General features: G+C 41.6%; 1 protein-coding gene and 1 long non-coding RNA gene across 2 annotated transcripts in view; one reads left to right on the top strand and one right to left on the bottom strand.

Annotated features, from left to right (window-relative positions):
• The window catches only part of LOC103907611, an 8,535-nt gene extending 490 nt beyond the window's left edge, over window positions 1-8,045 (top strand). The window contains exons 2-3 of the long non-coding RNA XR_658098.2: window positions 741-897; window positions 7,364-8,045. This is a non-coding gene — a long non-coding RNA (uncharacterized LOC103907611). The remainder of the gene's footprint in view (window positions 1-740; window positions 898-7,363) is intronic.
• Window positions 4,789-8,929, bottom strand: TIMM9 (translocase of inner mitochondrial membrane 9). The gene is made up of 4 exons (XM_009289825.2): window positions 8,872-8,929; window positions 8,490-8,558; window positions 8,052-8,147; window positions 4,789-5,312 (listed from the first exon to the last, which is right to left on the bottom strand). Exons 2-4 carry the CDS (start codon window positions 8,526-8,528, stop codon window positions 5,178-5,180), a joined length of 270 nt encoding a protein of 89 aa, XP_009288100.1. The 5' UTR covers window positions 8,529-8,558; window positions 8,872-8,929; the 3' UTR covers window positions 4,789-5,177.
• Window positions 8,930-10,858: the final 1,929 nt, after the last annotated feature.

Genomic DNA, 10,858 nt, shown 5'->3' with positions numbered 1-10,858 from the left:
GCCGCTTCAGCGACCGCCCCAGGCCAGGCCGCCGCGCTCCCCACTGAGGGGAAGGGGCCCTCCGCGGGGTGGCCGGTGGACGGGATCCCCGCGAAGGGCTGGAAGAGCCAGTAGGCCCCCGGGGAAAGGAGGTGGCAGGGCTGAAGTCCCACAGCTCTTCTCCTCAGGCCCCGCTGCCGTCCCCAGGGGATCCATGTCCTCCATAGGGCAGAGGCACTTTCTCTGCACAGCAAAAACACGGCAGGAGAGGCAGCCAACACCCCTTTCCAACCGATAAGGTGGTTAGAGCGTGCCTTGCTGGAAAAGAGGCTTGAAACCCTCTTCTCTCAGCTGTGACTCAAAACACAGTTCCTGGCAGGTCCCCGGGGCAGCAGCACGCACAGAAATTCAACACGGGCTTGGGCAGAAAGAGAGGGGAAGAGGGTCCCTAATTCCATATCCTAGTAAGGGCAGGATCTGTGAAATACAGAAATAGCCTGGATTTCTACTTCGATTATTTGGAATTTAGATAAGCTCCCCTTTGCATTACATAAACAAATGGTGATATGTCAAGTACACTACCTTAAATATTTACACAGTAAGCCCAGCTCCCTCAGCAGTCCTCTTGCTTTCCCTCAGATTAGAGGAAAGCGAGTTACAGAATAAAGAATTTTAACCAGCCGTGGTCTGTTCAAGCATTGTATAAGTGTAGACTTTTTTTTTTTTAAAGAGTGATTTAGGGTCTTTCATATGTCTTTCAGTTACATCTATTTCTGTATGTGAGAAATCCTGGGAAAACAGACGACCATCATTTTACAGTCCTACAGTCCTGAACTACTAAAGCTTGAATGTTGAATGCTCCCTGTTGTGTTTACAGAAAGAACCTAACACCAAAATGCTAAGGAGCATGAAGTTAAGGTAAAACATAATTTAAAAAAAAACCCCAGTATTTAGCAGAATTGTACCTTTATTTAGAGTTCTTTTAATGGTGTCTTCTTGAAACTCAAGGTGCAAGCATAATGCAAGTTTAGGTGTCACAAGCTCTAACTGCTTTTACAGGTTTTAGAGTTTGGGCCAGACTCATTCAAGAAATTTTGGAGCTGAGCTTAATGGACTTCCCAAGATTTGAACTAGATTCCTCAAATGCTGTGTGCCGACTTCCTAACCTAGCTAACAGAAAATACTGAAAAAAAAGAGCTGTTGCTTAAACTCCACTTCTCAGAGCTAGGTAATTAAGAGTACAGAAGAACGCCTCCTTGCACTGAAGTCACAGCCACAATCTATCTCTGGGCATTAGGTATTTAACCCACGCTTTCCTTACAGAAGATTGCAGTCGCATTCTTTCCTTGCCTTCCAGACGAGAGCTCTGTAGTTGAAGCTCTCAGCAGGGGTTATGGAAATTAGGGCTTTGCTCCTATCCTTGAGAGAATTAAAGGAACCTCTATTATAATCTTCTAGATAATTGATCTGATCACTCTGCCAGTACCGCTGATGTACAGGGCAGTCTGGAGCAAAGCTCTCATTTGACCCTTCCTGTTGAAATTGTTCTTTTTACTGCGGGCTGACTAGTAATTGCATGCTTTTCCAGCCTTTTGGTTCAGGCACTCATTTCAGCAGGAAGGATCTGTTTCTGTCTCTGCTGCAATGAATGTCACCTCCAAATGAGTGGTTTGTTCACTAGCCCAGTCTCATCACGCCAGTTCTTGTCAGGCTGCGCTGCTGTTGCCTTCTCTCCCCTCCCACCTCCACTCTGGCTCACTTTTTTCACAGCTTTCTCAGTACTCATTCTTCAGCAGCACTCCATTTTTCACCATTTGCTCCTCCTCCTCCCATCAGAATTGGTTCCATTCCTGCACCTAACCTAGTATGCCTCATCAAGGTGATTCACCTACTCTCCACACACCTTATCTTAAATACTGTTGCCTTTCAGTTAGGATCCGGAGAGCTGTGTTCTCATCTTCATTCTGATTTTGGCTGTGCATTTCATTATGCCACACGAACTTGAAGCTATTCAAGAGGAGGGATGGAGAACACTCCAGGTTAAGCTACGTCATGGAGGTTAGAGCACTCCACAGGGAGAGAAAACATGCGGCCTGGCCTGCCTTTGTAGACATTCCCAGCCTTCACAGTGGACATCCATCCAGGCACTGTAGAAATACCAATTCTTGCATTTGCAGTTAAATATTTGAGAATTGGGTGCTGGGAGATCTTGCTCCAACGAGGAGAGACCAGCTGCAACACTTTAACAATACATGCTGATAAAACCTGTGTGAGAGGCACCGAAACACTTTGTGTCATGAATCATTCTCAACCTACAAGTCCTGTTAAGAAAAATCTTACAGGGTGCTATTTTCTAAATAACATGATTTGAGCCAGCCATCAGGACATGCTAACGCACCAAGGAAGCAAAGGGAAGTCAAAGCTCAGCAAAGCAAGTTAACCTTTTAAGAAAGTCTTCACTGTTGCTTTCGGCAGCACCTGGATGCTTTAGTTACATGGATGCACTTTATTTCCATGCTAAAATGTGTTTGTATCATCTTTCTTCAATCAGTCAGCTGGATTGAAAGATGTGGAAAGATGGCAACATTTTTTGAGTGAAATAGAGCTAGGATGAAACTGGTTATCCAAAAGAGCAAGCCAGTGACTCCATCCTTATCTACATCTTTGCATAGCAGCATTGCAACTTATTTTCCACTCTAGTCAGCTTTGAAAGAGTCATCATTAACGGGCACATCCGAAAACAAACTACAGTCACTATAAGCACATTGCTCCTGTGGAAGTCAAGAGTTTTTGCCTGGCCAGCTTCATTTCAGGGTAGCAGCTATCAACACAATGCTCATGCTTCCAGTGACACTCTTCATCCCACCTATTTGTTTAGTGAGCCTGGGGAGAAGCAGGGGGATGTGACATCTAATTAGATTTTTAAGAATACATGTTTTCCCTGGATAACAGTGGGTTAAGGCAGCTTTAAAACTGCAGTAAAAGGAAACCGGGGAACCTGAAAGTGAGTAATTTATTAACTAAGTCCCTCTAACACTTGCTTAACCTTTTGTACAGTAAATCTGTCTTAAATATTTAAACATCTTCCTACAGCCAAATCCCCAAACACTGAAACATGAGAGAAAACAGTAATTATTTTTTTTTAATCCCCCCCTCACTTCAGCCCCAAGGAGCTTTGCCTAGAAGACATGAACATCCTCCAATCTCATCGCTTAAACTCTTCAGGCACTTTTCTGAGCAACTGTTCTCTTTGCACACTAAGATACAATGGAAAATGGGATAATTTCAATCATGCATTACTTTCAAACATTTAACAAAAAGACTGCTTTAAAGAAAGCCTTAAATCTTTACCATGGATGAACTATTTCTAATTGGCCATAACATTTGTGGCCTAATTGTAGCAAACAATCTAGACATTATTAGCCTGTTATTCCTTTGAAAAAACAGGACATTGGAGACTTGCTGCCTTATTTGGGCTCTTTTTTAGCCTTTACTATTTTAGAGTTAGCTCTTAGCCATCTCCAAGGTAACAAGGCATGGGCTATGTAGGAAAGAGCTGCGATACAGCTAGTACAAAACACATGTAAATGAGACTGTATGAACATACTTGTTTCTTTCACCTTTGAAAGGCATATGAACAGATTTCTGTGGAGAGCTGGGCCAGCTTTAAACAGCAGCAGAGCAGTGTCCAGTGCAAGTGGCAGGTGTGCTGTGCTGCAGCCAGGGCCTAGTAATCCACAGCCTGGATAGCTGAGAGTTTGAGTAGTAACGAAAAGAAAACAGGCAGGAAATCATTCTTTCAAACTGCTGCTGGGAATAAAAAGCTACAGAGAAGGTAACAACAAAAAAGCACATGGGCAGGCTTCCTGCCATTTCTGTTCCTTATTGTTGCCTTTCTACCCAACAGCAGAACCTGGTAGCTGACATGAAATAGTTTTGTTTCAGTCTTCATTGCTTGAAATCTCAAAATCAATATGGTAATCCTGATGTTCAGTTCCTTTTGTTACTGTATTTTATTAGTTAGAACTAAAGTAAAACGTGCCTGTTAGTTAGCTACCATTCTACTGTACTAACAATCTGACTGCAGGATTTCAGCTATCAAGATCCTTTCAAAGGACTGGTGTTTTTTCTAAACCAAAACATCAGAACAGCTAGCTTCCACAAACTTCTCTCTGTATTCATCCAGCAGCAAAAAAACCACCATTTTGTGCATACCTTGTACTTTCTGTTGGCATTCACACAATTAAAGGAGAAAACTGCCAGCAAGCTCCATGCTTGTAGCGCATCATACATGCATCAGGCAAGGAAGCTGGGTTTGGAGGACCCCTGGGGCTCCCCGAGGGAAACAAGGAGTGCATAGAAGTTGCCTTGGGCACAGGTGCTGCTAATGACACACTCATGTCCCTTGTAAGTGACCTGGTGAAGCATGAGGCAAACATAACCTAGGGATAAGCTGGCAGAGCATCCCTGCCTACCTGAGCTCATTAGTTACAGCAGTTGTCTGCCATTTGTAACCACCCTCGGCTTGATGCTCTAATCATCACCGCTCAGCACTCCAGGAGAGTCAGAATGATCACAAGTCTCTGTGAGGGTGGCTCAACAGAAGTTCTTCCCAAATAAAGAGAAATAACACATTCACAAGTCCCCAGCTGCTTAAACAAAGTCACTAATTCTGTTCTCTATCAGCAACTTAAAGCAGCAATGAATGAACAGAACTCTCTAGTAACTGATGAGGAATGAGACCACAGCAAACAAAACACTGCTCTCACGCAGTGTCCTAAAAATGTATCTTTGGAAAGAACATACATACAAGTGTACAGTTCCCATTTATTTTACTCAAATTGAATAAAGTGTATTTCCCATATTATACTTTTTTTCCATCTGAACCAGTCCTAGCAGAAAGGAAGTATAACCCTCCCACCCCCCTTGAAATTTAAACATACCAGTCTGTGGGCCCTGGAAAAGTTTGTATCAGTATTACTCCATTGTAGAGTGAAAAGGATCTCAGAAATAGACTCCATTGCCAGTCCACCATGACTAGCTTCTTGTTTAACCCTTCATGGTTTCCACTGTCTGACCAGCATCTAGAACCCTCTTCTGAGTTGCTGGACATACATCCTGACAGTAGAAAATCCAAAATGTCTTCTTGCCCAGTGAACACTGGCACTGCTTGTAAAGTCTGAACAGAGTGCTCTTGTCTAACGAGGCTGGCCAAGCAGTCCTGCTTTAGCTGCCAGAGCTTCGTTCTGCTGAATATGGTACTCTTGAAATCTCATGGAGATCCTTTGTGTCATTTTTAAATACTTCTGTAGGCAGTGGTCTGAGCAAGTCATCTAGAGGAAGAGGGAAACAGAAGGCTTCAAACAGTAATTAAAACACTTCCCCAAACAGGACCCAAAATATAATCATATACAGGGATAAATGATTAGGTGACTACATCTCATATTCTGTATTCAGCCTCAAGATGAGGGCCTAATTGCGCACAGCCTCTCTGTGCAGTGGAAAAATGTGAAGTTTAGTTTTTGAGGGATGTCCGAAACATCTTTCAATATTCATTCTCATATGAAAGTCTTCATGGAAAACATCTCAGATCTAGGAGATATTACCATTTCATCCTTGGGCTCCTCTTGTGAAATCAAAGTATAGAAAGCATATTATTTTGCAATAAATACTAAATCTATTAAGTTAGCATCTTCTTTTTTTAATTCTGTTTACAAACACATAGTGGTTTTGACAGCCAAATATGGTCTCCTGTGTGCTAGCTCAGTTTAACCTTTTTTTGACCTTGTTCCCATTAGCTCTATCAGTCTTCTTGCACTTGCTCGGTTAGCCTTCACAAAAGCAACCAGAACACCCTCTGAAGTTCTATCAGTCAGCTGGACAGGGGAATAAATACCAGGGTCTATTCCACCCATGGTATTATTTTCTAAATTTAGAGGGGTTTTTTCCTTTGTGTAACTGTAGAGAAAGTTATGAGATTATTTCTGAGCAACAGTTGTACCAATTGGATATTCTGTATCACGGTTCTAAACCTTGCTATCACTGTAAAAGTTAACAAGTTTAGATTGAAAGGAAAGACAGCCACTTTGCATGATTACTAGAAAACCAGAAATTGCTTTGATTCTGCTCAGTATAAAGGGATGTGAAAAGCAGAGGGGCTGAAAATGAACAAGACAAAAAACACCCATGCAGCTATGCACACCACCCACCACCCGCCCTTCTCTCTCCTTGACCTGGCATCAGCTACAGGAAAACCTGTGCAGCAGGAGTTAAGTCTGACTAGGAAACAAATTCTGGAACTACCCCAAGCCACTTCTCCCAGAGGGTGTGGTATTTGCGATATGGTGCCTGGGGAAGTCTAGACTTGCAGTGCAGACTTGCTGTAGGGAAAGAGGTCAGAAGCTGTTTTTTCAGATGTAGAATCTCAAAGGAGATTCATGGAGGTATTCAACTTAATTACTTAATAAGAAACTAGGACTTTAAATAGGAACATAGGAGTTTCCACACCAGATCAGACCAGTGGTCCATCTAGACCAGTGTCCTGTTTCCAGCAGGGGCAAGAGCCAGGTGCTCTGCAAGAAACCCCATAGTGGATAATTATGGACAAAACTTCCCGTAAGAAAATTTCTTCCTAGCCTCCATCGTTAACAGATGGCTCCTGTACTGCCAGACATGGCCCTTTTGCAGATCACAGAAGCAAAAAAAAAAGCAGATCAGGATCCAAGAATATTTTTTGTATCTAAATAATCTTAAGATTAATTTCCCTCCAATGAGCACCCCTTGGTTTTGGATCCCAGGTCTTTAATGAAAGACTATATGAACCATTATTTTTAAAGAAATTCTAGTAACACTTTGGGTAGCAGAAGAAAGGCAGTATAATCCTCTACTGGAAATCAAATAGCATCCTAGAAAGGTGAAGAGGTTGTGCCACTAACACTTCTGTCAGTTCTGTTAACTGACATTCCTTGCATTGTCCAAGCAATTCAAAATGAGTTGGTAAAAGACAGTAACAAGACCTTATCCAGAATAATTCTGACCTCCTGTAGTCAATAAAAATTCCACTAAAGCAGATGCAGTGAAGATCAGGGAAACAAGGAATCTGCCTTGGGAAGCTAAGAGAGCTTTGTTTAGCGCAGCAAAACAGAAGCTGAAAGGAGACATGATTTTTGCCTGCACTGAGGAGTGAAACTCCAGGGAGACAGAAAATGCTCAAAAACAATGGTTAGTTTAAAACTTCAGTTCTTTTTCACTGCCAGCAGAGTCAAGCAAAGGTTATTAGACTTTTAACCAACAAGATTATGAGATTCTGAAACAGCCTCTCAACAGGAGAGGAGAGGCAAAAAGCATGCAGCTAATCTTATCGAGAGCTTAATCTTTTTTGCAGATGACGATGTGATGGAGCTCCCCGCAATGCAGAGAAGTGGATTTAACAGCCAGAGCTTTGAGGCCTATGTTTCTATGACTCACTACAATGCAGGGAACGTGGGTAGGTAAACAAGTATTTCAATAGGATTCTACCTTCAAAGAACGAGATGCAGGCTGTAGGTGGGCAACTTCCATGTCCATAAAGATACCACCCGTCAGAAGTTGAGGCACAAGAACCTCCACTGATAGCTCAGAGAATGAAATACACAAAATTGCAATAAGCAGCCAATACTCACAGCGACACTGGGGAGATTCCCTCTGTGTGTACATGCTGAAAAGATGACAATGACAAAACCTCAAGAGGTCCTAGCCCATAGTTTTTCTGTAGCTGATGATCTAACACATCAAAAGCACTTGGCTTTGGTTGGTTGGTTTCTTTCTGTGGACAGACTGTTAGGGTGCAAAGTAGTATTTGCCATCACCTTTGGACATACTTGGAGAAGCAAAACTACAGACAAGCCATTTCCTTCCACTAACTTCCTTTCTCACTTGGAAGCTACATGCCAGACACCTATATTCCACTAAAGCCTGCTAACTAGCTTTTTAGCTAGTTGAAAAGATCAAAACTTTAAGTTGCTTTTGAAATTTGAACGCTACATGGCAATTCTACCAAAGGGTCATTAAAAGCATAGGAAACATTTACCTACCTCTTCTGGTTTAACCTCTCTGCTAGTGAAATCCTTTATGCAATCTAGGAAGCAGTTTTCTGTAAGTTTATTGTATGTTCCAAGAAACTCCTTGAACTATAAATAAAAATTGAACGGACAATGAGTATTAAGAAAATTCTACATTAATTTCTTACACACAGCTGCATGGGCCATCTGGTGACACTAACATTTAAAGGACAAGTCACTAGAAAAATTTACTATCAGTCAGAAGATTTCAGCACCAAACGCTGCTAGTACTCAAATCAGATACTATCCTGTGCCTGTCAACGGTGAAATGTTCAAGTTTTGGTTGCTACAGAACTTAACTCAGATGATAACTTAAACTTTCTGTCCTTCTCCATGCCCTACACCTTTTACTCTATGTGACAAAGTAATACAAGATCTTCAAAGCCACCACTCGTGAGTACAGCATCTTACCTGCTTGATCTGATCAGATTCCGATATTTGTCCAGCCATATTCTACCGCCTGTGATTCACTCACCTATTCTGAAGATAAAAGTCGAGTTTCACACAAAAAGCATACATATGAAACGCAACATTTTACAACAGAACAGAATTTTATACGTCCTTGAAGTGTGTTTAAATGCAACTTTGCTAGCAAACTTTCAAGCCGTCCACTTGAAGGAAAGTTACCTATTTGAAATTTATTCAGTTAAAAGAACATCCAAGATAATTCCAGGAATAAAACCTTCCCAGATCCACCTGTTAACCACTGCCCTTTAAACACTCTTTAAGCATTTCAAACAGTTAAAGTGACTTAAAAAAAAAGAAGGTATTTTATAAATGCTTTCAAACTCACAAAGTAAAACTAGGGCAGGAGTGGGGGGAGAAGCAAGCAGTAACATTTTCTGGCCTTATAGTTTCAGTGACTCTAGATATCTGTAAAAACAGTAAGGAAAAAAGGCAAGCACGAAATGGTAGCCACCCTGAATAGATGCAGCACAAGCCAGCTTGCATCAGAGAAGCAGACACCTGGTTTCTACGTAGCTGCATTCTCACCAAACACTTAAACTAGAGCAAGTGTTCTGGTCATTGAATATAGTGAATTAAATGCAAGAAAACATAGAAGAATGAGAATGGCCTTAAAGGAAGTGAAACAGAAAGAAAAAGGGAAGAATGAACAGCCACGGATCCAAGAATTTAAGCAAGCATCCTCAAGGAAGACTGGCATTCCTAATCCAACACGGTAAACAAGTTAAGGCTTGAAAGCATCCCTGCAGGTTTCCTAGAAGAACACTGAAAGCTAGTCTTCCTTTTCCCTTAATTTACATTTTATCTAAGACCTATCACAGATGATAACACAAGCTAATATTACACATCGATGAGAACAAGATCCTTCAGTTTAATTCACATCAACTTGTGGAAGAAAAATTAGCACTGAAGTGTAATCACTTTGCGAAAAAAATTCATTTAGCCCTTTAGCAAGGGCCACTTATAATTAATCTTGTATTACGCTTTGCCAAGCTTTGAGCAAGCCATTCATGTTTTAGAAAGCTTAAACTATTCCAGTCTCTCGGCAGGGGGAAGGGAGAGGGTAAGCAAGCCTTCTGAACAAGAACAAAAAGACATTAGTAATCATTTCTACAACAGAAAGAAAACTAAGCAACTAAAAATAACACTATGGAGCTCTCACAAGCATGCACTCTCCCTACACCCCCTCCCAGCAGCAGAGTGATTATAACATCTCCCTCTTAACATTACACTTTATCACTACACAGAAAGTCCATTCAGGGATTGGAGGTAAAGAGCACATATGATTCTTGGATTTAAGACGCATACCCCCGCAACCAAGAATTCCTCGTGGGCAGATAGGTCACACGGGTTACTCTTAAGGAGAACCTACAGGATACAGTTGCTCAGAAGAAACAAGGCATTACTCAGGTTAACGTAAACCTCTAACTTGTTTTAGGAGAGGTGGACACAACTATCATCTGGGACAACAACTAGTAAAAATGGATAGCAACTCCACTCGCTCATTTCTCAGCCTGTTAGGAGAAAAATCAGTGACAATTCTATAAAGTCAGTTTAAGTAGATTATTAAACAGAGTTAAAAACCACAGAGAACAGGAAAGACTTCTGTCCTCTCCCAAGCACAGAAAGCTAAAGGCTTCAACTGTCCGTGCCATTTTCTCACACTCAGTGTTGCTTCATTATGCTTGTTGATAACAAACCTGATCTTTTTGTTCTTCTCCAACTAGTTTGGCAAGCTTAAAATTACAGTTTTACTGAACTGCAGTTCCACAAAGCTTGTACACTTGCCCTTGGGAAATAGCTCTGATTTTAAATCAGCACAATGGCACTATCCGATTTTAAGTGTCTGAAGCACTTGTCCCTCTACAGGTATTTTACACTTTCGACACAGCGGGCAGTGAAATTACATGGCTCTACTGCACCTCTTTCAGTAGCTATAAATTACAGGCAGTTGCCTTAACATCTAAAAACGCGCTACCTGAACGTTCCCAGAAATGTGCATATCTGGTTTATTCTTAAAGTATGTTAAATGTATCATTTCAAGTTTGCTTGTTGTTTGCCCCCTTTCCCTCCAGCCTGTGAAACAAGCAAAAAAAAGTGATGAAAGAACCTGTTACAGGGCTTGGCACCCTGACTAACACACCACACAGCTTCTTACATAGCCGCTCAGACAACTCCGGCGTGCTTCAGGTTTAAGCCTATGCAGCCTGGATTACCATCCTCTGGGCTAAATGTGATTTGGAAATTCAGCATTGCACTTAACATCACACTGAAGGAAGCAGATATTTCTGAATAAACCTCTGCAACGAGGGCCA

The sequence above is a fragment of the Aptenodytes forsteri genome, unplaced genomic scaffold, assembly GCF_000699145.1.
Source record: "Aptenodytes forsteri isolate BGI_AS27 unplaced genomic scaffold, ASM69914v1 Scaffold76, whole genome shotgun sequence".
In the NCBI taxonomy this organism is placed as follows: Eukaryota; Metazoa; Chordata; class Aves; order Sphenisciformes; family Spheniscidae; genus Aptenodytes; species Aptenodytes forsteri.
The sequence above is the reverse complement of the archived record's forward strand: the minus strand, read 5'-3'. Positions and strand labels throughout refer to the sequence as shown.

What these genes read in the sequence shown, in the direction of transcription:
- TIMM9 (XM_009289825.2), bottom strand. Translation starts at nt 8,528, where the DNA reads ATGGCTGGACAAATATCGGAATCTGATCAGATCAAGCAG. An exon ending in AATCTGATCAGATCAAGCAG is followed by an intron (nt 8,148 to 8,489) that starts GTAAGATGCTGT and finishes TTTTATTTATAG; the next exon opens with TTCAAGGAGTTTCTTGGAAC. An exon ending in GAGAGGTTAAACCAGAAGAG is followed by an intron (nt 5,313 to 8,051) that starts GTAGGTAAATGT and finishes CTCTTCCTCTAG; the next exon opens with ATGACTTGCTCAGACCACTG.